This window comes from Thermobia domestica, chromosome 9 (genome assembly GCF_964235325.1).
Source record: "Thermobia domestica chromosome 9, izTheDome1.hap1.1, whole genome shotgun sequence".
In the NCBI taxonomy this organism is placed as follows: Eukaryota; Metazoa; Arthropoda; class Insecta; order Zygentoma; family Lepismatidae; genus Thermobia; species Thermobia domestica.
Window position 1 is genome coordinate 26,317,602 of NC_137462.1, and position 27,621 is coordinate 26,345,222.

General features: G+C 36.0%; 1 protein-coding gene across 1 annotated transcript in view; it reads left to right on the forward strand.

Annotated features, from left to right (window-relative positions):
• Positions 1–8,316: 8,316 nt before the first annotated feature.
• The window catches only part of LOC145694490 (uncharacterized), a 171,725-nt gene continuing 152,420 nt past the window's right edge, over positions 8,317–27,621 (forward strand). Inside the window, exons 1-2 of the mRNA XM_081770788.1 lie at positions 8,317–8,676; positions 21,938–22,013. Of these exons, the coding sequence (XP_081626914.1) occupies positions 21,968–22,013 (46 nt within the window). The 5' untranslated portion in view covers positions 8,317–8,676; positions 21,938–21,967. The remainder of the gene's footprint in view (positions 8,677–21,937; positions 22,014–27,621) is intronic.

Genomic DNA, 27,621 nt, shown 5'->3' on the forward strand with positions numbered 1-27,621 from the left:
TGATGCACTGATCAGCTGGTAGCAGTTCCCGATGCACGATGCCGCTAGCAGTCCACCAAACACACAGGAGGAACTTCTTCTGATGCAGTGCTGGTTTCGACTGTTTTGGAACCACTTCATGGGATGCTAATCAATGATAATGGCGCCGTGGTGCTTCGTACAGGAGCCACTTCTCATAACATGTCAACACCCTATCCAGAAATATCTCCTTCCTCAGACGATGCAGCAAAGAAACAGGTATATGCTCGCGCTGCCTTCTGGCCCGGAGTCAAATCATATGGGACATATATCGATCCAACTTATAGTGCTTCCCAAGTTGATGGAGGTGCTGCCGAATAGTATCTTTACTTACACTGAATTGTAGCCCCTGTTTCTCATATGTCTGGCCACTGTTCCCCTCAACTGCTGCTTGAAGATCTTCATTTTGTACATGTGTTGTCTTCCGGCACGTGGTGCGTCTTCGAGTGTTTTGTTACCGTCCTTCAACTTGTTAAAGCGCAGTTGCACTGTCCGCGTATTCAGGACAACCTCACCAAAAGCCTGTCATATTTTCCGCCCGGCTGCGTCAGTGTTTGATCCCAGTTTGAACTTGTACAGCATACATGCCCTTATGACGCTCTGTGGAGATCCCATGTTCACTCTGTCCTTACGCAAGCACGGTGTAGCTGAACTGCCACAACCAGGTAGTATGTTGGATATACCCACACTAACAACTGACCTTCGCCTTATCTCCATTCGCCTTCAACCCACGGTGTGAGGGCCAATTTAACACAGATCTCCACTAAAAGCGACATAACTTTCTTGGTTACCTTTATAAAATCCAGACATTTTATTAAGACTCTATCTAAACTGTAAAAGTGAATAAAACAGAGATGAGAATTGGACTGTGCATCGTTCAATACAGTAAAAATATTCATCTGCTACTGGCAATTCTGCTCTTGCGATCCGAGAGTAGGAATTCTGCGTTACTCCGAATGAGAAGCTGGAATATAAGGGTCAGTCGAGGTCAGAAACAAAAATTGTGCGTATAATTCGATTGTTGTCTTTTTGTTTTGCATCTGACACGAAAGAGATTTTGGAGGGTAACTTAATTCTCTGTTTTACTGCATGAAATTTCCTTCCTACTCTCTTGTATTTTTCTTTCTTTCTTTCTTTCTTTTTTATGTTTCAAGGTAGCAATGCAACGCAAAGAACAAGAAGTCTCAGTAATAAAATCGGTTTTTATTTTCCAGTCTTCAGTAGGTATACACATGCATAGTTGCAACGTTGTCCACTAACGAGTTTCTGGACAAGGATATGATGAAGGTTATACGGGATAAAAATGAAACCTTTAAGTTTTACGTCCCACGGTTATGCCGGTTAGGCAAGGAGACGGTGATGATGAGAAATGAATGAAATAATGGAATGAAGAAAGTGGGAGGAAGTGGGAGAACCCAGAGAAAACCCACGCACACGGTATTTGCCCACACAAAGCTCACTTGGCGTGAGCTGGAATAGAACCAATGACCTCATGCACCAAAGTTGAACGCTCTACCACCGAGCCACCGTGGCCCCGTAGGGTATGCGGGGATATACGAAGTTTACTCACCTATTATCATGTTTTTTTATAACTTACAAGGAACCCTAGGTATCTATCAGAGCCCGATTTTCATGAAACTTTGTATATAGAGAGAGTACCTCGGGAAACTCGCACAGCCAAAATTGTAGCTGCAGAGTCCAAGACGTTGGGACACTAGGGCCCGAGAAAGATCAAAAGTGGAACGTCAGTACATTAAGGACATGGTGAGAAAATGGACGTTTTTCTTTAAAACTAATCATTGTAGCGACACGAAATGAGCAAACATGGATACGAGATGGTCGATATGATCTGTTAAAAGTTATAAAAAGAATATCCGCCATCTTGAAAGAGGCCATGTTGAAACTGGTGTGATTGGTGTAAATGAGAAGAGGGTCGTCCGATGCATTAATTTGAACGTAAATAGCCACAAAAACCTATTGGTGAAGTCTATTGTGGGATTATATTATTCCTGTGCTTCTGGTAGGGTGGTCTAGGTACAAGATAAGCAAAGTGTATGTCATGACACTCGAGCAGGGTATGGAGCGCTATAGGTGGATTTATATGACGTTCTGATTTCTGTTCGAATTAAGTCAAGTCTAATAAAAAGTTACTAGTTAATATCAGCCATGACATTATTATGAAGATTGAACCCGTCATATCAGTACATCCACACCAATTACATGGTGACTGTGATACAAATGATGTAGTGCTAAAATTATATTTCGCTCGGTTTTCTATTTGCTCTGATCCCACTCATTGCGCTCCATAATCTGCATTTGCTTGAGTGTTATAAGATACACTTTGCTCATCTTGTACCTAATGCACAGGAAAGACCACAACCAAGTCTTGTAATACCACAAAAGACTTCACCAACAGACCAGAAGCACAGAAATAATGTAATCCAACAACAGACTTCACCAACAGGTTTTTGTGGCTATTTACGTTCAAATTAATGCATCGGATGACCCTCTTCTCATTTACACCAATCACACCAGTTTCAACATGGCCTCTTTCAAGATGGTGGATATTCTTTTTATAACTTTTAACAGATCATATCGACCATCTCGTATCCATGTTTGCTCATTTCGTGTCGCTACAATGATTAGTTTTAAAGAAAAACGTCCATTTTCTCACCATGTCCTTAATGTACTGACGTTCCACTTTTGATCTTTCTCGGGCCCTAGTGTCCCAACGTCTTGGACTCTGCAGCTACAATTTTGGCTGTGCGAGTTTCCCGAGGTACTCTCTCTATATACAAAGTTTCATGAAAATCGGGCTCTGATAGATACCTAGGGTTCCTTGTTAGTGTATACTTATTTTAATTCAAGAGATAGATGGAGGGTATAAAGAGAGGTATACACACTATTTTTGAAAACGGTCGAGAGTATACCTACCAAAAATTCTAGTAATACCCCCTCGTAGGTACCTATGTGTGCTGGACAAAATATATTAGTTAAAGTTTTCTCTATGTTAGTAAATTATTATTATTATTATTATTATTATTATTATTATTATTATTATTATTATTATTATTATTATTATTATTATTATTATTATTTTAAATTTTTTTGTTTGAGACTGGACATGTTTCTTGCACTTCCTCGCTCTTCAGCTTCCTCTTTTAACTCCCAATACTTTCTTCTATTTTTCAAATTATCGATCAACTATGTTCTTCCTATTTCTCTAGCTATACCTTCCTGTATTCTATTGTGTATCGTGTTCTTTTCGATAGTTTGGCGTGGGAGACGTGGGTTCGATTCCCGGCGGGATCTCATGTGGTTCGGATTCCACGTTAATCAGTAGGTCGTGTCTCATACAGCCTCGCTACTGAAAGGGACGTTAAACTCAAAAGCAAGTCAACTACTACCGGTTATACTATTTTCGATAGAGTATAAGCGGTATGATAAAGTAAATTTTACTCATTCAATGAAAAGTTGGTACAGTCCGCAGCAAAAGACCTGCAACATGAGCATGTAAGTTTATTGTGAAACTATGCCTAATAGCCCAGGGAATCAACATAAAGTCTAAGTGGCACGAATCACGCCAGGAGAAACCTCGACGTTCTCCCCTCCACACTTATTTTGGAGGAAAAGACTTCGTCGTTTCACAATAAACGTACATGCTCATGTTGTAGTTTTTTTTTTTTTTTTTTTTTGCTGCGGACTGTACCATTTCCCTTTTCCTACTTGTTTACTGTTTGATATTGATACATTACTTCTTTGAGAATTGGATAAATCAGATAATAAATCAATTATATATTTCCCGCATTATTTACAATCTGATTTCAAGCAGTTGTTGAATACTTTTACTTTTTTTTTTTTTAACTTGGTAGTTGAGATGCTTAGAAGTAATCAGTGAAATTTTGCAGCTATTTTTATCGTTTTCGAATGATATGCCATGCAGTGCATTAAACAGAGACCGGAAAATATGGTATAATCTGTGAGGAACACATCTGCGCAATACGCCGGATGAGAAAGAACTTCTAAATAAAGCTGCTGAATGGCAACGGCTATCATGTGTGCCACATATGCGTTGTCCATGTGGATATTGATATCATGTTTATTCGGCCTTTTTTTTTTCCCTTGAAGTGCTGCATCAACACGTTGATTTTGATCACAGTATGGGATTATACAGGGTAAAAGTACGCTGTGGATATTCTCTGCCGTGTCTCTCGGGACACACGACATTGTTTACTTGAGATGCAATTCCTGTTTGGGGCATACTGTTATGGTCTTGGTATTTGGGCTGAGCCACTCCTTCCTCTGCTTAAAGTTCACATACAGACATCATTTATCGTCTCCGGTAACAATAAGTGAAAGAAGGGGCAGAAGTTCACAACAGGGTTCACAATGTCGGATAAGCAAAGAATCGTATTTGGCAACATGCTATTTTTTGTTATCTGCATTAACTAACATGTAAGTGGATGGTACACCCACGAATCCAGTTTTTAAACCTTTCCCATAAGTTGAAGATGTCGCATAACAGTTACCTCTTCACTGCCCACCTCCGTGGCCAATCTCCGGGTCCTTTGACGTGAATCATGATGGATCAAGTTGTTCAAATACCTTTCATCGAAGTAAGAAGGGGAACAAGAATGTGTGGCATCGCTCAGGCCAAAATTTTTACTTCGGAAATTGTCAAACCACTTGCGGGTGGTTCTTTCAGCAATAACGTCCTCTCCATACAATACACAAAATTGTCTGGATGCCTCTGCACACTAGAATCTTTGGAGATAACTTGAGACTCATACTTCATTCCCCAAAAAGCAAAAATTGATTAGCCCAGCAAAAACATAAAAATTGCTAATAACAGCTCAAATCGACAAATAAGTGAATCCTAGGTGGACTCAGAACTTTTCAGTCAGCCCTCGTAATAATGGTGCGCTCACTATGATCCCAATGTTTTCACGTATTCAATGAATGATAGGAATCCATACTTAATATATTTCTGTACCATATTTGGCTAATTTTGAGAACTAAACATCACTTTCCTGGTATTAGGTCTATACAAATATGTAAGATCAAAATAATCATTGGCATTTGACTCTAAATAAATAGAACATTGTGTCCGTGGGTTTTCTCGGAGTATTCCCGTTTTTCTCACATTCTCATTCCACCGATTACTCGATCATCATTCACTTGCCTTAATCGTTCGTCTCCCTTAGGGGGCGTTTACACTTGGACGATTTAGTCGCACGGCTAAATCGACTCGTTGCATTTGCGACTAAATCGAAGCAACTAGGCCGAATCAGATCGATGGATGTGTTCGATTGTTTCAACCGAAATTGAATGCTGCTTGTCGACTCGCTCTCCTCTGGTCGATTCGAAATCGACTGGCAATTTAAAGATGTCCAAGTAAGCAGTAATTGGTACAATTTGCGGTGTTATAGCAGAAGAAAATAGAACGTCTTTCAATTCAGTTGCCAGTCGATTAGTCGCCTTCGATCAACAAGCGATTAAATTGAAGTCCCGTTTACACGGTCGATTAAGTTGAAAGTGACGTCAATTCAACTAAATCGAACGCAAATCGACTAAGTGTAAACGCCCCATTAGCCTAAAGGGCATAATCATGGGACTTTAAGTTAAAGGTCTCACTTCATTTCATTTTAAAGAAATAGACTATTAAGATTCAGCGATATACCATGAACGATGCTAATAGAATTCAAACCTCCAATGCAACTAAAGAAACCCAATGGAACAATAATTTTCTTAATAATAACTAGCTGAACCTACACTTTCTACACAGCGCATCATTCACATATGAGCATGAACCTCCTTGTCATTCCTCACAACATGTGTACATGTCCCTTTACAGGCACAAGGGAAAGACGTCTTGATAAAAAATGGGCAAGGGGTACCATAAAGGAAAGATTTTTCGGTTATTTTATTTTTCAATATCACGCACTGTTTGCAAGATTTGAACCTACTTTCGATTGGAGTTTCTAATTCATGTATGATCAGTGTTTTTTCTTCTTGCATGCAATATGTAATAAGCAAATACATTACAAACACAATTAATTATAATGTCAGTGATATATGATGTTCATTGGTTCAGTGATATATGGGTTCAAACACTCCAAACAATAAAGATTCATCTTAGACTGGAGAAATGGTTATCCTTCGTTTTTCATTATTATTTTGTCATGAAACAAACGCCTGAGGGATATACTACCCATGTATACAACTGTGTAGTGTTGTAATATATAACTCGCAGGATATGACGTTTTTTTTTTTAAAAAAATACAACTTTCCAGTGTACCCCTAAAAATGTAATAAAGAAATAATAGCCATGTTTTGTTTTAAATATTCAATTAGAACTGGACAATCTACACAAAATTTGAAATCGGCCAGTGAAAACGGCACGTTTCTAGCATTTGTGTTTTTCGACATCTCACTGTCGAAATGATTGGAGATAAACATATAAACTTTTCTTTGGAGACAAACTTAAAAACCTAGCATTTTAATATATAGACCAGCTGAACCTGCGCTCTCTACACAGCGCATCATTCGCATATGAGCATAAATCTCCTTCTCATTCCTCACAACATCTGTACATGTCCCTTTACAGACACAAGGAAAGACGTATTGATTAAAAAAAGCCAAGGGGTATCATAAAAGGGAGACTATTTTCGATTATTTTTTCTCAATATCTCGCACCGTTTGCAAGATTTGAGCCTACTTCCGGTTAGAGTTTCTAATTCATGTGTGACCAGTGTTTTCTTTCTTCTTCCATGCAGTATGTAAGAAGCAAATGCATTACATATACAATTAATTATAATGACAAATTATATGGTGTTCATTGGGCAAAACACTCAAAACAATAAAGATTTATCTTAAGACTCGAGAAATGGTTATCGTTCCTTTTTCACTATTATTTGGCCATGGAACAAAACCTGAGACATATACAACCCCAATATACAACATTGTGGTGTTGGAATGTATAACGCATAGGATATGATGCTTTTTTAAATTTCAAAGCTTCCAGCGTCCCCTAAAAAAATGTAATAAAGAAATATTCAATGATTTTTAAAAATATTCAATGTTTTTTTAAAAATATTCAATTAGAACTGGACAATCTACGCAAAATTTCCAATCGATCAGTGAAAACGTCATCTTTCTAGAGGCTGTAGTTTCCGAGATCTCATTGTCGAAAGGATTGGCCACAAACATATAAACATAGTTTTAAAGAACTCGGAAGGTGGAAGCACAACTCACATGCATTGATTTTAGAGAAGGCTTATTAAAATACAAAAGCTTTGAATAATAATTTTATATCATAAACTTTATGAAAAAGATATAGTTAACTAATTTAGACTATTTAAAGTACAAATACGTAAAATGTTTGTCTCTGTTAAACGTGAAATCACACACAACCGTAAATGAAAGATTTGAAAGCTAAAGTTATAGGTTGGGGCTCAGGCGCTTTTAATTGCTATTGTAGCATTTTAATAGATAATTATAATAATAATAAATCAAAGTTAATGGAATACAAATTAAAATACCATATCCACTTTTATTGTGTATGTTTGCGAATCCCTGTACCCCTGTCGGACATTTAAAATACTCGTATTCGTGTGAACAGTGGTAGTCTAATTGCAAATCCCATTCCGGGGGCGGGGGGATAGACGGTAGGTAGAAGTAATATAGCCAAAATATTCTTAACCCATGCTCATCACGATTGGAAATGTACCCGGGGAGATTTCTTAGCTCTGGGACCACCTCATAAAATAATTACTAGGGTTGCATTACACTATACAACATTCCTCCATAAATCTTACAATAACTTTATATGCACTTATATTAAATTTACTTAAGTTAAATCGCTCAAATTCTGTATTTGTCCATGATGTGCGCTCACTTAAACTCGACTAGTTTTTTTTTCCACTATAGTTTCATAAGTTTAATCAACCTTGGCATTGACAATACAGATAGAAGATCGCGCTTAAAATGAAATAAAATAAACAAGGTCACATTGCTTTCTTTTATATTTTCATCCCACATCATCTTGAACAATGAAGGCCGTACACCGGAAACTATTGATAATTACCAGCACGTATGAAGGTTTCGTTAGATTAAACTGCTTTATTAATAAGTTCTAATACCACTACTACTTCATTGTACTGCATGATTCACTGCATCTGCCTGCGATGCCGCTTTTTTTTTTTCTTGTCTCTTTTTTTTCGTTTTAATTCGTTATATGCTGACGTTCTTCCGCGAATCAACATCCTACTGGTTATTGCAGACGACACTGCACTCGGGACACAAGTAAAGGTGTAGAAACGGGGTTAACTTAGCCATGAAATCAACGACAAGAATAATTCAAAAACTTGTTGGCTATAATTTCAAGTTATTAAGCTACGAGTGAAAACGAATTGTCAACTGAGAAGTGAGGTTAACGTTTGTGCCTTTGTTACAAAAAGAGTTTTATTTTCATTTCGTGTACGATAACATCTGTGGATGTGCGTTATTGTTCTTTACTGTGTGGCTTTATAAAAAGGAGTAGTGCCGTTTTTTATACTTCTTTCTGGCCGGAAGGCATTTTATACTAACTGCAGTACGTCACAGGATGAGCGTAACTGTCTATTGACTGTGTATTGTGGCCTTGTTAAATCGACATTGGTGAGTACGTGCTTTCTACATAAATCGCAGAGGTTTCTCATCTCTCTTTCTACAGTTTATAGTATGTTTGTAGCTATTAATTATTTTCAACTACTGGCGAAAGCTTTTACTCAGCATTTAATTGTAATTTCTTCGTCGTATAATCAAAGGATTGCAGTGTGTGAAGAACTCTGAATTGCATGAGAAGAACTGTGATTTTAAGTGTAGATATAAACATGCTGTCCGCCTGTCATTAAATGTTATGAATTGAGAAATTTAAAGACATATATGGTTGATAGAAACGTACAATATTTATTTGAACAAAGACCCAACGAGAGGAAAGCTAGTATAAATAATCCCATATAATAATAATAATAATAATAATAATAATAATAATAATAATAATAATAATAATAATAATAATAATAATTATTATTATTATTATTATTATTATTATTATTATTATTATTATTATTATTATTATTTACTATACCAAAACATTATTAAAGAATTTAGTAAGATAAAGAATCTCTACTTAAATGAAAATTCCATATGTACTGCTACAAAAATGGAAATACATACTCTAGATGTTCTTGTCTTAACAATTTCCGAATGAATCATTCAGTTGGAATATAAGTCCCATTACTGCACAGGAAATTGTGTTCTACGTTTAAATAACTGAATGTAAGTTGATAGTTCCCAAGTTACTAGTAATATATAGCTCTGCATTGCACCTTTCGTTGTGAGTGTAGAGTACATAACTATTAGCTTAAATAGAATATTGTGGATAAACACACTTTCGATACTGCAGATGTCAACATCCTATAAAATTCTCTCAAACATTCTAGTGGCAAGATTGATCCCATATGCAGATGACATTATTGGAGATTATCAGTGTGGAGTTAGACGAAATCCATCAACTATCGACCAAATATTTTTCATTCGACAAATACTCGAAAAAAAGTAGGAATACAATATCCCGGTACAACAATTTTTTAGAAAGGCCTACGACTTGATTACGAGGGAAACATTGTACAAATTTTTTTTTACAAAATTTGGAATACCAAAGAAGACAGTTAAATTAATTAACATGTGTTTAAATTAATCCCAAAATAAAGCCCGAGTAGGTAAATGTTTGTTCACGAGCTTTCACGTTCAGAATATCCTGAAACAAGGAGATGCGTTGTCACCATTATTATTCAACTTTGTTCTGGAGTACACTATAAGGAAAATCAAAGACAGCAACCAGGGCCTAGAGCTGAATGGTATTTACCTGGTTATGACGTATGCTGATGATGTAAATATAATGGAGGATGATAGGAGAACAATAGAAAAAAATGCAGAGGTCTCATTAAACGCTTGCAGGGCATGGATTTAGGAGTAAATACAGAGAAAACTAAATACATGGAAGTTAGTCGGGATCGTAATACCACAAATTATGAATGCAATAAAACATCAAATAATACTTCTGACAAAATTGATACTTCCGACAAATATCTAGGATCAATATTAAGAGACCAAAACCATATCCACAAGATTAAATGTCGATTGAAAAAAAGGGAATTTCATTGTTATTCAGCTTTTTTTGTGTGTGTGTGTGTCTTCGCGAATTCTGTCGAAGAATTTAAAGCTTAAAATATATAAAACGATAACCATGCCTGTTGTGCTGTATGATTACGAAACATGGTCATGTAGCTAAAATAAAAGAAAGTAGGAACGCTTTCAAAGTTTTAACTGGAAATCCAATCGGGACACGAGCATTAGGAAGACCTAGGCGCAGATAGGACATTATTAAGACGGATCGCACAGAAATAAGAATACAAAAGAGAAACTGAATCCATTTTTTTAAGGATAGAAGTCAATGGAGAGCTTCTGTGAACGTGCCATTGAACCCCCAGGTTCGGTAGACCATGCAGTTAGTTAGTTTTAGGTAGATAACATTTTTCAAACAAATTACTGAACCATTCTATTCATTACTTTAAATAAGTGGCGACTCATGAGGAACGTCCCATCCGTAAAATTTACATTTTTGTCGCTACAAGTTGGAAGAAGAATACTTTCCCAGTATTCTAGTTGTTGTGTACAATAGTTAGTACATTATCTAGTTTTCTTTCCATAGCTTGAGCGATAAAATTGTAAATTTCACTAATATGATGTCCCTCATGAGCTACCACTGATTTAACTACTTTAGAGTTTATAATATTATTTTAAAAAAGAGGATATTTTACGAAGACAATGTAGCTACACTAAAAGTTTAGACTTAAAATTAGATATATAAATATACATGTACTTTAGCTGCAATAGAAGTGGAAAAAATATTTAGTTTAACCATAGATGTACACAAGCATGTGGTTCGGGGACTTAAGCAATATATTATGAAAAATAAACATTTATTATATTTTAAATAGAAAAAATACGCTGATCCTGAAAAGTTATGAGATTGAGACCTTGAATCACCCCTTGGAGGAATTTTGCATACGCCACTGAATTTAATGTTCTACAATTCTACCTGTACGCCAAAGAAAATGAATGATAAATGGTAATGAATGATGATGGACAAAATGGTTAGCGAAATTAATAGAAGGATAAAAGAGAACTTTGAAAAAATTACGGACAAACTTTTTATTTATTTAGTTCATTGGTTGGTTGATTTGGAACACCCATTTCAGAACCCTCCCATTAGTAATGGATTTCACACTATCCATATAACTATAAGAGAGCTTTTTTTTTTGCTTAGAGTTTAACATTCTCAATTGAGTTTAACACATAAGCAATGCTTTGTAAAACATGGACCAAGGTTTAAATAGGAGCTGACTTATATCTAATATCTAAATGGGGATAACATGTTATACATTACAAGTATGTCATTAGATCGAACCAGCGATTCTTCAGCCAAAGGTAAACGCTGCTTACCTTGGTCCACCTTAAAGTTTATTAGAGTTATGCACAACACAGTAAAGAATGATTCCTAAATATTTATTTAAAATGATGATCACATTTATTTCCTTATTTATCACCTTAAAATTTATTTTATATATGCAATAAAATTGTTAAATGCAGGTATCACAAATGCAGATATTTTAAAAGAATGTCTTTGTTCTTTGTATATATTGTATCATTCTATCCATAACATTCGGAACAGATAGAGATGCTGTTCTATACAGGCATTCACATTCCCTGTTAATTCTGTAAGAATTTTCCCTTTTCTTTACATTTTTTTAAAATCTTACTTTCGTAATGGACTTTAACGTGAGTAAAATGTGAACCAATATGAGCCGTAACTACTATATACAGGGTGTTTCGAAACAACACTGATAACGCTTAAGAGGTGATTCCTGACACCAAGATAAGACGAAAAGTATAGACCAACCTGGGTGCACAAATGTTTCCTTTCAGAGTTATAGGCTGCCCCACTGAAGTGTAGTGGAAGATCATTTCATTTTATTGCTGCTGCCTTCATGCCAAGAGGACCGCCATGTGCTCTCTCTGGTACTGCTAACAGTGACGGAGGAACTACCAGTGATTTTGTGCCAAGGTATGAGTCAAAAGCAAAAAAACAGTGCCTTATTCTCGTTTGTTTTCTCCTCCTTTGTGGTGATATTCACGTAAACCCTGGCCCACCCTGTCCATATTACACCAGTGCTTTCAATATATATTATCAAAATGTTCGTAGTATTAAAAACAAATTACTTGAGTGCTCATTGAACCTAGGTGAGATAAGGGAACTGGATTGTTTCGCAGTGACCGAATCGTGGCTGAATGAATCAGTGAATGACAGTGAAATGAGCTTTTCAAATAATTTCACCATTTATCGTAAAGACCGCATAACTCGTGGGGGTGGGGTGATGATTTGTGTAAATAATAAGTGGAAGAGCAAGAGAAGACTGGATCTCGAACGGGATTGTGAACTCATTTGGGTGGAAGTATTTATTCCAAAGCGTCGTTCTGTGTTTATTGGGTGCTTCTATAGGCCGCACAAGAACACCTCCCAGCACATCTTAGAAGCTTGCCATGACTCACTGTTACATGCGTTGTCACACGGTGACGTCATCCTATTGGGTGATTTCAACCTTTCCATCACGTGGCAGGACAGCAAGCATGGCGTCACTAAAGATGGAAACGACAGTTATTTCATGGACAATTTTATTCATGGACTTGGTCTAGGTCAACATAATATACATAATACCCGCAATAATAGCAATCTTGACTATATTCTCTCTAACTTAGAACCTCGTTGTGTTGTCCCATCCAGAAACCTTTTTCCATCGGATCACGATTCCTTGGATGTTTCTTTCGATTTCCTCCCCTCCACTACTACAAACCAGCCCCTCAAAAGTAGGTCACAACTTCTTTGGAAGAAAGCCCGCTGGGGTGACATCTGCCGGGCTATTGAACTGTTTCCTTGGTGTTTGTTAGAGGTAGGAACTGTTGACGACGCTGTGGACTTATTTACATCTGTTGTCCACTCAGCCATAAAGGATTTTGTGCCGGTGAAAGCATCAAAATCGAACAGGTTTCCGGTCTGATACGACAATGAACTTCGTGAACTTTTTAAAAACAAAAAGCTTGCCTGGACTCTATGGAAATCACATCCGAGTGACTACACATACAAAAACTTTGCTAGAATTAGAAGTCTTGCCAAGAAGGTACAGCGGCGTAAATACTTTGAATACATGGACTCAATTGGTAATTTTACTGTTAGTAACCCTAAAGTCTTTTGGTCTGTAATTAAATCTAGAACAAAATCTCCGGGCATACCGGCAACAGTTCAAGATGAAAATACTGAAGCGAGTGATGATCAAAGACCCGACCTCTTCAATAACTACTTCTGCAAAACATTTACTTCCCTTCCCTCTACAACCCATCTTCCCCCTCTCCGCTCCATCTGTTCGGACACCTTATCCAATCTCTCTACCACCCCGGGCGAAGTTCTTGCTCTCTTGCTATCGTTATCTCCACACAGATCACTTGGACCTGATAAAATTAGTCCTCTCTTTCTCAACAAAACTGCTTCAGTTATTACGGTTCCTCTATCTATCTTATTCAATAGATGCTTCAAGGAAGGGTATTATCCCACCAGTTGGAAACTAGCTCACGTGACCCCAATATATAAATCAGGAATTAAAGATCATGTATCCTCCTATAGGCCGATATCTCTTCTTTCTGTAATATCAATTATCTGCGAAAAAATAATCAAAGACAGGCTACTTAAATTCACTTCACCTTACATCCATAGTTCTCAGCACGGCTTTCTACCGAAAAGCTCAAGTCTCTCAAACTTAAGTACTCTTCTTTCCTGTGCAGTCAAATGTATGAATAACAATACTCAATTAGATGTTATCTATTTTGATCTCTCGAAGGCCTTTGATTCTGTCAGTCACATTCATCTTCTTCATAAACTCTCCAATAGATTTAATGTACATGGCAAATTTCTCTCTCTAATCACAAGCTACTTGAAGGACCGTAAACAGAGAGTTGTTCTTTCAGGGGCGACTTCTAACCCCCAACCCGTGATCTCAGGGGTGCCTCAGGGGAGTGTACTTGGGCCTCTGCTGTTTGTCCTGTATATGGATGATCTCTACACGCACTTATCAGCTCAACCTAGTGGCCTTCTGCTTTTTGCTGACGATTGTAAGTTATACAGAGAAATATCGTGTCTCCATGACACAACTGCTCTACAGGAAGACATAAATTACCTTACAGGCTGGTGTGAAATGTGGCACTTGAAACTCAACAGTAAGAAATGTGACAGTATTACTATTACTTTGAAAAAGTCTCCTGTTCCCTCCACATACCATATCAACGATTCCCCTATCACACATTCTGCTAGTCATAATGATCTTGGTGTCATCTTTGATTCAAAATTCACATTCTCTGACCACATCTCCTCAATACTAAAGAATTCAATGCGCATGTTGGAACTTCTTTATCGATTCACCGAACTACGCACTGTTAGTTCATTAGCAACTTTTTATAAGACATTAATAGCGCCCAAGATCGAATACTGCTCTCCCATATGGGCCATGGCAGCACCTACACATCTCTCCAGACTTGATTCTGTTCTCAATTTCTTCATCGCTATAGTCCGTTTTCGTGTTCCTGCACTTCGAATATTATCTAAGAAGGAACTCTTGCGACATCTTAATATTCAGACTCCTGAAGTACGCAGAACTATCTCTGACCTGAAATATCTACATAAAATAGTTAATGGAAACTTAAGATCGGAAATATTACTTCAGGAACTATCCTTACGTGTCCCTTCCCGCATCACTCGGAATACCCACCTATTCCATCTTGCCCGTCCTAGGTTGGCTGTTATACAGAGGTCTCTTTTTTATAGAATACCAAACTGTTATAATGAAGTAACAACTGATGTGGACATATTTTCGAGCTACCCAGTGTTTGAAAGAGCAATTAAGCGAGCTTTGACGGAATAGTTTTACTCTTAACTCTTTTTTCTATGTTGTTGTTATTGTTATCTTGTTTTTTTCTTTCTTTTGTTAGCATGTCCCTGTGTAAAATGGCAAAGTTATGCTGTATCTGGGAATTTGTTCAATAAATAAATAAATAAATAAAATATGAAAAAATGAACTTTAAAGGTCCATAGCTCTCTAAAACTATGGGACCTACCGTAGTCGGGTCAAGACTTCACTTAGGTACCAATATATGCACTATCCAAAAATATATGTTTCAGAATCCTAAGGTACTCCCGCAATCTTTTATAGAGGTAGTTTGGCATGTAATTTAAGTACTCACCACCTACCTCTATAAACGTTGTTACGGAAGTACCGCAGGATTTTGAAACTTGGATATTTGGATAGAGCACATACTAGTTCCTTAGTGAAGTCTTGACCCGACTAGGTAGATCTCATAGTTTTGGAGCTATGGACTTTTAAAGTTCATTTTTTCATGTGTTCGGTAGCCTATAACTCCGAAAGGAAGCATTTGTGCACCCAGGTTGGTCTGTACATTTTGTCTTATCTTGGTGTCAAAAATTACCTCCCAAACGTTGTCGGTGTTGTTTTGAAACACACTGTATATACGTATAACACGAGGGTTGTTTAACACTCTCCGCCTCTCACATAAGAAATCCCCCAATACAAAATTAAGCAGTGTTACTTCTTCCACATTGACACGTTTTTCCAAACAGGCCTCCATCAATGCTTCAATCTTCCCCTCCTAAAAAAGTTCTTCAATTAATCCTCCAGCTAAGTATCCACAGTGTCTGTCACTACAGATTCACTATTTTTTTAATCATGAAGGTTTTCCTTAATGTTTGTGAATAAGTGCTAACCACTGGGTGCCAGATCTTAAGAATAAGTGTGTGGGGGATAAATTGAAAACGTGCTCAATAAATCGGGCCCACCACAATCTGGGAGATGTGGATTGAGTACTCTCACAGTGGAAGAGCACTGCACTGGCCAATATTCTATGCCGTTTGGTTTTGATTACAGTGCGTAATTTTTTTGCAATTAAATCTGCAAAATAATCGCCAGTGATTGTCTTGCCACGTTGCAGGTTAATCGTTCCTTACCATCATGAACCTTTGTATGTTTGCGAGTGGGAATGTTTCCACTACATGGTTTGGGGTTTGCTCTCAGGATTGAAATTGTGGACCCATGTCTCATCGATAGTATGAATCTACGATAAAATTTTTGTTTGTCAGTTTGCACTATGTCTGGCAGATCTGTCTTCTCGTATATGGCTTTCTCTGGGGTCAGGTGACTGCAACCAACGCGCTGAAAACTTTTTTTAATTTGTAAATGTTTATGAGTAACTTGATGCACATTTGTATGTGATGTCACACATCTCAATCGTATACTACACTGCACTACTAAAATAATGCACTACTGTAATCATGTCTGAGCAGTAAGAATTGCAGATAGGTCACTGCTATGCTCATCTTCAACAGGACTGGGGTTTACATTCACGACACCAGGCTTTTTACTACGTCATATAAGGGCCAGGCAAAAGGTGTTTCCACCGTACGTCCGCGGATGTCTTTTGGTGCTAGATTTTTCTTCAGCGAATATTTTATCACTCCTTGAATCATTTTCTTTTATCATTTGGCTACGCCCTTCACTGATCAATGGCGTAAGAATTAATTAACTAACTATGGCCTATGGAACCCGGAGGTTCAATGTCACATTCACAAAAACTCTCGATTGATTTCTATCCTTAACCAATTTGATCCAGTTTCTACTTTGTAACCCTACTTCTGCGAGATCTATCTTAATATTGTCCTCCCATCTGCGCCTAGGTATTCCTAATGGTCGCTTTCTTATTGGACTTCCAGTGAGAACTTTGAAAGTGTTCTTTACTTTCTTCCATTCTGGCTGCATGACCTGCCCACTTGAGCCTCCTAGACTTGATGACCCTAATAATGTTTAGTAAACGGTTGTGTTGTTGATATTATAAATTGGGATTTTCATATTTTATTTTGTGCCATATCTTCTGTACATCACTAATAAAACAGTTGTTTCACAAATAACACTGACACAGAAAGAAAATTTCTGTCACAAGAACAAAACAAACTGTATATGGAAGATAATTTGGCGCCGAATCCAGATCAAATTGCAGGCTTTCTCCATCGGCTTCAGTTTTCATGTGAAAGTGTTTTTTGTGCATGCCTATGGCCGCTTACGTATTATATGTATTCGTCATGAAGACATGGCCTCACAACAATAGTTCCTTACATAAAGTTTTTAAAAATCAGTATTAATACACAAAGGATTCAAAGGAGTGAGCAGCACAGAAGCAAGTAAAAATTAAGAAACTTACCTAAAAATGTTTCCTACCCGATTTCACACGAAAGTTTGCCTCAAGAATGTCCCGTCGTAAGGTCCAGCAATAGTCAGACAACATTGCTGCATTCCACGTCCGTTAATAACGCTTTTCCAATGAGAAATATCTTTGTGAAAGCGTTCACCATGTTCGTCGCTAATGGCACCAAGGTTATCCGGGAAGAAGTCCAAGTGGTCGTTCAGGAAATGCAGTTTAAGTGCCCTATTACATCCCATACGGTGATGTGATCTTACTAGTTCATGTACAATATTGCCATGATTCTCTGCCTTATGGTTGCCTAAAATGTTCTTGCACACACTTATAAAGGACAGCCATGTCATTTTCTCAACATCACTTAACAAGTCAACAAAATTCTCATCATTCATTAATTCCCTAATTTGTGGCCCTACAAATATTCTTGTCTTTATTTTAGCATCACTGATCCTTGGGAACTTCTGTCGCAAGTACATGAATTTTACAAAAATTTTTGATAAGTACCAATTTAATGTGCAGTGAAGGTAAATACACACTTTTAGAGTCAACAAGAGAGTAGTGTTATTCACATTTTTATGTCCAGGCAGTAGTTAATTGCGACCAGGTCATTTTTCCCACAATAGTGATTTTTTCTGTCCCTGCCTCTGACACGCCGTCTGCATGATAAGCAGTATAGCATTTACCTTTAGATCTCCGCAGATATTCCATTTGTATTTGTCATATTGGCGTTGTATTTGTATTTGTTGTATTTGTATTATATTTGTCATAAGAGTGAAAAGCAGTTCAAACTTAAGATAACTCTCTTTAAGGTTAACTGCGTGAGCAATCGGAACAGAAGGAAATTTGTTCCCGTTGTGGAGAAGAATTGCTTTGAGACTCAATTTACTAGAATCTATGAACAGACGCCAGTCATTTACACTGTATGCATGGCCAAGAGTCTCCATAATGGATTCGATATTCTTATTTTAAAAAGAACACACACACACACACACATTTCTTCAAGAAATGTTCAGAAAAAAACAGCGTTGCAGTCACTAAAAACACTTACTTTTTCATCGGGAAAAAGGAGATTCCATTCTTTCAATCGCTAAGCTTAAGGTTCAGATTGATGTTTAGACAAATTTAAACCGCGAACAGATCACCTTGTGTCAAAATGTGTGGGGTATTTGATCCACAGGGCAATTCAAATGTTGGGTCGACATGAGTGAATCCCTCATCTTCTGAACCTTCTTCATGCTCGTTACCAGATTCATCATCACTCACTATCACATTGTTTGGAGACACTGGTACCGGTAATTCCTCACTGTGGCATATAGTTCTCATAGCAGATGGTAAATTCTTGTATTGCACATTCTTCTTTGTTTTCGACGTGATTCTAGCTATTTTTGTTAGGTAAAAATAGTCTGTTGTGTTATCCGTTCGTTTCTGCCAAGTCATGGGAACAGCGAACGGTATATGTCGTGAACCTTTTGACCATCCTGTCAGAAGTCTAACACATGTCAAACAGCATATGGGGGGGGAAGGGATTTCTTGTCTTGGTCGCCAACCCTACACCAGAAATAAAGTTCGTAGCACTTCTTTACGAGCGGGAGCAATTGTCGTTCTTGCGACTTGAAAGTCACCTTTCGACAGATATAACAAAAAGAATTTGCACTATTGACACATGTACGAGACATTTTCTTCTGAATGACCACAACCAGGGACGTACGCAGAGGGTGGATCCTGGGGGTCCGGACACCCTCAAAATTTCGACTTTTGTGTAAATGTAGCCTAATTTTAGGGGCAATCTTGGGAATTTCAATATAAAATACCCTCATATTGAGTTTGGACCCTCCCGAAATAAATTCCTGCGTACGCTCCACAAACTCAAATTTCACTAACCTAGAACAACAGGCAACCACTTCCCGCGCTATCGGAACTCACAATGCTGCGACACAGGTGGCAAGAATCACAACGCAATTCTATGTAATTGAATATGACTCATCGGCAATGTTGCCAAACGTTACTAATTTCCTGGAGTATGTTCCCTGACCTCAGGGGCATGCATCGGAATTCCTTGCTCTTTTTCCGATTTTATCTCACTTTCTCTCAACTTTATTTTAATCAATAAATCTGGAAGTTACTTAAATTCAGCCATGGCAGAATAAACCATATACAGTGTTTTTTTTTTACCGAATTTCAAAGATGAGGAGGAGATAGCATGTCACAAAAAAACTGAGCCCGATAAAAAAAATTATTTCATTTTCGACTTAGCTTAGAACACTAATCAGATTCTTTGTGACAAAACACCTTGTTGAACAGTGTAATGACCTAGCCACATTCTTTCTCTGTTTTTAACTGTATTTACAACCACTCTTTGATCAATAATTTTTACTAAAATCTGAATGGTTTTTCGTTTTTGCCCAGACAATTTTCTCCATATGCACTTTAAAATAATATCAATCGCTCTTCATTATTATTTCGTAAAATCCGTGTTGCTCTGCGCAGTATAATTCATCATGCGAAACATTTGGTCAATCTTTCTGTAACAATTTACCGTAAATACGAGCGTAATTTTCGCCCTCGCATAATTTTCGCATCCCAATTTTGAAGGGCATTTTCTGTATGTTTTATTTTCCTCGCGTAATTTGCGCACGCGAGGATTTGACAGTGATTTCTAAGGTAAGAAACTTCTTAATCAATTTTTTAATGTTATTTTTCTACAAATTTAGAATTAGTTGTTTGTTGTCAATTCGTGCTACAAAGGAAATGTGTACCGATATTTTCGTGTTATTTTGACTGGGGAAAAAATAGATGATCTTCACTGATGTGGCTAATTTTTTTTTCCCGCATAATTTACGCACCCTTGTTTCAAAACAACTTTTTTCTTCTAAAAAAGTGCGAAAATTACGCGAGTAAATACGGTATGTAATGACGATTTTTCTGCTAATCATTCTCCCTTTGTAATAGATTGTTTTTCACCAAAAAAAAAAAATATGAAAGACGAAAATCAATTAACTCAATTAATGGTTCGTTTTAAGCTACTTTATTCAGAATTTTGAGTACCTAATAGTAACGACATTGTAAACTTCATCTATATATCTGGCCTATAACAAAAGACTGGAAAACAACTATCACATTTTGTATATAATACATTGTATATGGTAGCTACTTTTGAGATTAGCGGGTTAATATAATGCCCAGGATACAAAATACTAATCTATCCATGGAAGACAACGCTAAAATGAAACTAATTGACTTTCTTCTCGACAAATCTAATAACTTAATCGTTTCTATTTTCGAAACATTCATCCATGTTAATGTATATTTCACTTAATTTGAAGTAAAATTCTATATTTAAGCCTAGGATTGGCAGAATTTAGCATGTTAAGGGTCTTCACTACAGCGAAATTAAACTACTGCTAATTTTAGAGTTTTTCAGTAATATCTTCAAAATAAATAAAAATATTCGAAAAGCAGAAACGTAGTGAACTAAACAATACAATGTTGTATGTGTTACCTTTACCACAATTCACCTATCAGCTTTTGGTATGCCGCTATTTACAGAACCCGCAAAAAATGCTAAATCTATCTACAGTTCCAAATCGAAAACAGATAGATGAGTTGTGATAACGGTATTATATGCAAAATCGTATTGTCTAGTTCACTACGTTTCTGCTTTTCGAATATTTTTATTTGTTTTGAATATATTACAGAAAAAACTCTAAAACTGGCGGTAGTTTAATTTCACTGTAGTGAAGATCCTTGAGGACTTTAGTTTACCAAAAATCCAAACCAAACTGCTTCATGTGGCGACTGTTTGTGTATCATATAACGAAAGCACACACGAGCTATTATTTTATGTGCATGATGATCAAAGAGCTAGCAAAGATGTCACTAGTAAAAAAATGCCTATTCTCGGATAAATTTCTGATTGCACTTTGTATACTAATTTGAGGAGTCGTTTAATCCAATGAAACTAATTTTTAAAAAAATCTCTGTCAATGCATCACACACACAAAAAAAAAAAAAACAACTTAAATTTGGAGTCTTTGAAATATTTCAAATTAGTGTAAACACCGCACTTAGAAATGTATCCAGATGGACTTTTTTTTTTTTTTTACTTTGTGGCATGAGCGTTAGTTCTTTTACAACTAAGGAAAATTTAATTTTATAAAGGGACATTTTTGTATCGCTTTTGGGAAATTTATTAAAAAAAAAATCTCCTAGCACTACCGTGACAGTCAAGGCTTGCGCACAAAGATGCTTTCTTTAGAATTTTCAGTTACATAAGTGTAGGGTAAAGTTAGAGAAAGTTTCATGAAACTGATACAAATCCTTATCATGTAGTTCCTTCGTGACCACAAAATGAAAAAACCTGTAAAGAATGAAAATTAAAGAATTATCAAAGAATATATATAATAAGGAACATGATTCTTACTATTGTTATTTCTTGCTCAATTTGCTAAATTCGCCTTATTTAGTACTTATAAGTACTGATCTCATTTTGATATTTTACTTCCAGATACAAATTTGTCGGTTGTAGTGAAGCATAATGTTTAGTGTTCTCTGCAGTCCGAAAAAATGTGCCCAAACTACAGGTAAGCACATTTTTATTATGATTTAAATACCTTTTGGTCGAAATATTAATATAATGCGTCCGTCTTTATTGGTTATTATTAGGGCCCGGAAATTGACGAAAAATCCTCTTTTTTTACGAGTGCCCGAAGACGAGGCTTAACATAATATATGTTCATTTTGGGTCATTGTAGGCCAGAAAATGGTCGATTTTATTTGTCCTTTTTTGCCTTTTTCGGTGTTTTTTTTTGTTTATTGGTCCTTTTTAAAGCTTTTTATAGGTCTTAACGTCTTTTTTTCACTTCATCGTTCGCCAATAAATTTACTGGCCATTAACTCGAATCACTACCACCCTTTAAACGTTTTTTTTAAGTAAAGAAAATTCAAAAGATAAGACTTTCTTCAACGACTGGACTGATAAGACCAGATCTTCAACAATCACAAGTCCGATAAAGTGGCGTAACAATATCGTCCAGCAAGGGAAGTAAGGGTGGGGAAGTTTTCTTATTTTAGTTTGTACTTCAGTTTGTGGAAGAAGGAAAAACCATTAACCTACCAGAAGTTTGTATTTCTTGAGAATTATATCCATTAAATATGTAATACTAATTAAATTGGGTCTTATTTTTACGTCCTTTTTTTTAGTTTTTAGATCCTTTTTAATATATTTTTAGGTCTTTTTATAGGCCCTTTTTAGGCAGTTTTTGGGTCTTCAACTTCCGAGCTCTAGTTTTTATTCAAGGTTTTCAAAATGCTTACGAGAAAGGTGTTATTATAAAGACCACATGATACGCAAAATACCTATTTCTCAATCTTAGAGATACAAAAATGAACGCGCCGAAGTTCGTTTTGAAGAGTTGCTTGTATTCCAGCAAAATTTATTTTGCTTATTTTGCCTTCTTCTTTCTCTCCGTCTGTTCCCACTTAACGTATCTGATAAGTCTTCTCTATAAAACCCTGTCCCGGAATTCTTCCCTTGTTAGCTCTTTCTCCCTGAAGTGATTCTTAACCATGTTCATTCTATTCCTTCTTGGTCTACCTCTATCTTTCTTCCCATTTCCATCGCCATTATATTTTTGTGAACACAGTCATTTGTTCTTTTAATTAGCTGGACAGCAGAGGCGGATCCAGGACCGACTTCTAGGGGGGGGTGAGTTGTCATGCTGCTACTTTTAAGGGCTCCAAACTTTGGGATGGGTTTTATTTATATATATAATATAAGAAAGTTTCGTCTTCTGGGGGGAGCGATCGCTCCGATCACCCCCTGGATCCGCCCCTGATGGCCAGACTGTTGTAGTTATAACAAATCGTATTTCCAGGAATGAGAGAAATATAAAAAAATAAATGAAAATTATTAAGCTGAAATCTCCAATTATAACAACACCATCTCCGGGTATTGAAAAAAAATCAAGGTTATATTAGACTTAGTGTTCAGGTTGCGTTAGTTTTAGCAAAAGAGAAGGAAGACAATATAATAAAGTTATTATCTATCATCAGAAGATTTCCAAATTCTTGTCTTGTGGCCAACCAAGAATAAGAGTCAACATTGTTCAACTTAATTAATATATTACTAAAAAAAATGAGCAATTGGAACTGTACAAGTTCAAGTTTATAGATTGCATTCGAAATCATAGAGTTAAATTTTTCGTGATTCGTTTATTCGTGCCATTCGTTAATTACAATATAACAGATTTAAAAAAAAAAAAAATTATTAAACATTTGCCTCCATCGTGGTATCTCAAAGATACTCTATCAACATTTTATGAAATTATGTCATCATAATGGTTTAACATATTCAGATTATCAGACATGATTCTCAACTTTAATACATATAGGAAATTCTTAATACTAACACAAAATTTGCGATCCATCCTCTCTACTTCTATATTTATAAATAAACATCTTAATTAAGCGTTCATTCTTTATGGTATCCCTGTCATATATCAAATGAAATACAAACATAGGCCATATCATTACTACTACAACGTCATTCTTTTAACTTAACGTGAATAAGTAGTATTATTACTTCACATTAGCCTATTCATCATTTTCATAATATATATATAACGTGGAAAACACTGCTATCAATGAAGAATGAAATATTTACAAATGTATAGTGAGTGAAAGAAAAAAAAATCTACTCGACAGGTTCAAATATTAGAACGCCTTTCCAACTATTATTATTTTAACTTATTATTGTTTCTGTTCATAATCAGTTAAGCTTGAAGAGGGATGGATACGCGTAAGGAATCATATTCTAATTGGGTGAAGCAAGTTGAGTCATATTCCAACGTTACTAGTTTCGATGAGGCAAAATATATATTTAATGGATTGGATAGGCACGTAGTTATAATCGTGGCACGTTCAAAGTAAACATCTACCTACAGAAGGAAAAAAAAAAACAAACGTTGCACGAAGTGATAGTTTTAGAAATAAGGATATTAAATTCAAAGGTATGTCCAAATAAAATTTCACCGGATCAGCACAGACCGATATCAACATCAAAGAATACGTAAATCTTCTTTTAAATTTTCCTAACCTACAATACTAAATATATGTTACGAAAACAATGTGACAAGACATATGAAAGAGAATTTTAAATTACGAGCATATTACGAGATACTATGAAAAAGGCACATCACTAAATAATAAAACGCGTTCAAAGTACAATTTTTCCGATTTCACACATATTGCGCATGTAGAAATGTATTACAAATCAATATTAAAGAGCACACAATGAAATATGGAAAGCGCACATACAAACTATATTACGAGATAATATCAAAAGGACACACGGCAAAATATGGAAAACACGTTCAAAGTACAATTATTACCGGCTCTACACTTACGATATACTTTTCCCTAACCTACACAAATGTATTTTAAGAAGGACACAGTAGTATATATAAATGAAGACACTCCCAAAGAAATTTCATCATCATTAACACTTATCAATGACATACGTTACGGAGCATTTAATATTCTAACATAAACCGTCAAGTTATCACAAGTGCGTTCAAAGTGAAGTTCACCCCGGCAAAACAAAATATATCACATGGCAAAACAAAAGACACATATTAGATTTGAAATCACAGGCAAAATTAAATTCTCTAACTTAACCAAAATATTATGGGACACATCTTCTTTAAATTCAGATTTAACCTACCTACAGACACATCTTAGATTCGAAAGCACGGACAAAATTTAATTTCCTAACCTAATCAACATAACTATTATGGTTCACACATTCAAATTTTACCTAACCTAAACCTACAGCAAATATTTCACAAAATAAACATCATCAAGGGACATGCGTTTAACTAAGCTTACCTAACCTAAACGTTCAAAAAAAAATTCTCAAAGTACATTACTACCTAACCTAAACATTCAAAATATTACAGTACATTACTCTGGAAGAGTGCGTGCAAAGTAAAGTTTTACCATATCAACACACAAGATTTTCAGGTTCACGTATCAAGTACATAAGATTTCATACTTCGATCATACATGCTCATGGCATGCAATTATAAGTACATGAGTGGACTATGACAATGAGCTTGAAAGACGCGTAACGCTTTTCGATTTAACTACGCATAGTAATCTTGAAGCACTTCATGACTGAACAAGAAAAAAACAAAGAAAAGATATTACCAGTTAGGAAGGTTCCACAGGTTATGCAAGTCCAATCTTTCAGTTCAATATGCAGATTTCGTATACCCACTTCTTAAACTTCAAAAGAATTGATGCCACTGGATCACCAGTTCGATACCCTACAGTCGTAGGAGACCGTCCGTGTGGCCCATTGTCGTCAACTTTGAAGAATTACATCCCCCTTGCCATCACTATACCTCACCAGTAATGGCGGAGATGGTATTTGGCGGCCTTGGGCCTAACGGTATTTAAATTAATTTTGAAGTCAGGCTCCTCGATTTTCTTTTCCTTTTCTTTCTACTTATTCAGGTTGACCAAAATATTAAAATTTAGACAGGGTTGACTTCCAGAACTGTTTTAGCTATCGAATTTTCCGAAATTTAAAGGAGCCTAACTCACACCGCCTTCTGTATTCTTTTCCTCATGGTGATGAACTAAGTCATCTTTCTCACAATACCAGACCTTTATAAACGTGTTTTCGATACTAGATATGTGACCACGATTGAAATAATATTTATAACCATTACATGTCAATACCGACACTTAGCCTTCGAAACAAACTAATTTATGCATGTTATTTAATATCCGGATTCTATAGTTTTTAAATATGATAAAAATTTTAACTCACCTATATTTGCCCGGTCTTATTTACTCGGTTGTCAAGGCGACCGCTACTTGCCACCTACATATGGTCGCCATCTTTACTAACAGCGATTGCTCGATAGCGACTCAAATGCCCTCTTGTGGGAATAACCAGAATGATCGCCATATCAGCGGTAATGTAATATAACAAATGAAAGTCAAAGTAAGTAACAAATGAATGAAATATAACTACATCGTATTCGGTAAAAATTTTTTTTAAGGTAGAATTTTCAATAGTATTTAATTTTACTTATATTAATTGTTCGTATGTGTGAGCTAAGAATACGATATGGACGTTAAAGAAACGGTTACAGTTTAAAGTGAATCAGTAAGGACTAGATTTAAAAAGATTTCCGGATGTGTTTACGTGCGTATCTCATATCAAAATTGAGTGCATGTATTCTTTTGTGCCATTCCTTGTACTAACAATATAAAACAAATTAACATTAAATTAGTGTAGACTTACACGTAACAAAACTGGGCACAGTAATACTATGCGGGAACCAAATTCAACTTCAACCGGTACACATAACAATATGGACCCAATGTAAACAGCCGGTCTGTTACATTTTTCCCGGCGGCTTTAAGAAAAAAAAATTTTTAACTACTTAAAACATCAACATTTTTTTAAAATTTTATATATATATATATATATATATATATATATATATATATATATATATATATTTTAATTTAAAATCTTTTAACAACTCCTCTCTCTTTTTCGGAGAGCAATTGAACAATTTTACTTTCGATAAATTTTGAGTCGGCACTTCTCTCCCTTCCAAATCTTTTAAAGAAACAGAGTTGTGATGCACTCGAGTCACAACAAAAGGCCCCGTTTCATGAACCTTCCTAATCGTCCTCTCAATCAATAACTCTGGGATTACTAGCAGCCAACGTTTCGTTTTTGAATTTTGAATATAGATCAAATTATTTACTAGACGAATTCGAGAATCGGCACTGTCTGACATTTTCGCTTTTAATTCGGTACAGTACTTATCACCCGCTTGCATTTGCATTAACTCATTTACAGTGAACCACGTACTATCATCATAACAAACAAAATTAACAAAATTAACAGAATTAACATGATATTCTTCAGGTTCGGCAGGGAGCTCCGGAGTATTGCGACTCAATATGTCGGCTATTTTATTGTCCACCCCTTTTATGTGCTCGAACCGAAGATCGAACCTCTGTAACTTTAATAAAATTTTTGTGGTTCGGGGATCTAAGTTCTGTAACGTAAAAGCGTATGTCACTGCGCTGTTGTCACAATGGACTGTAACTTTTCTACCTAAAATATAATACGAAAAATGTTCGCACAGAAACAATACTGCC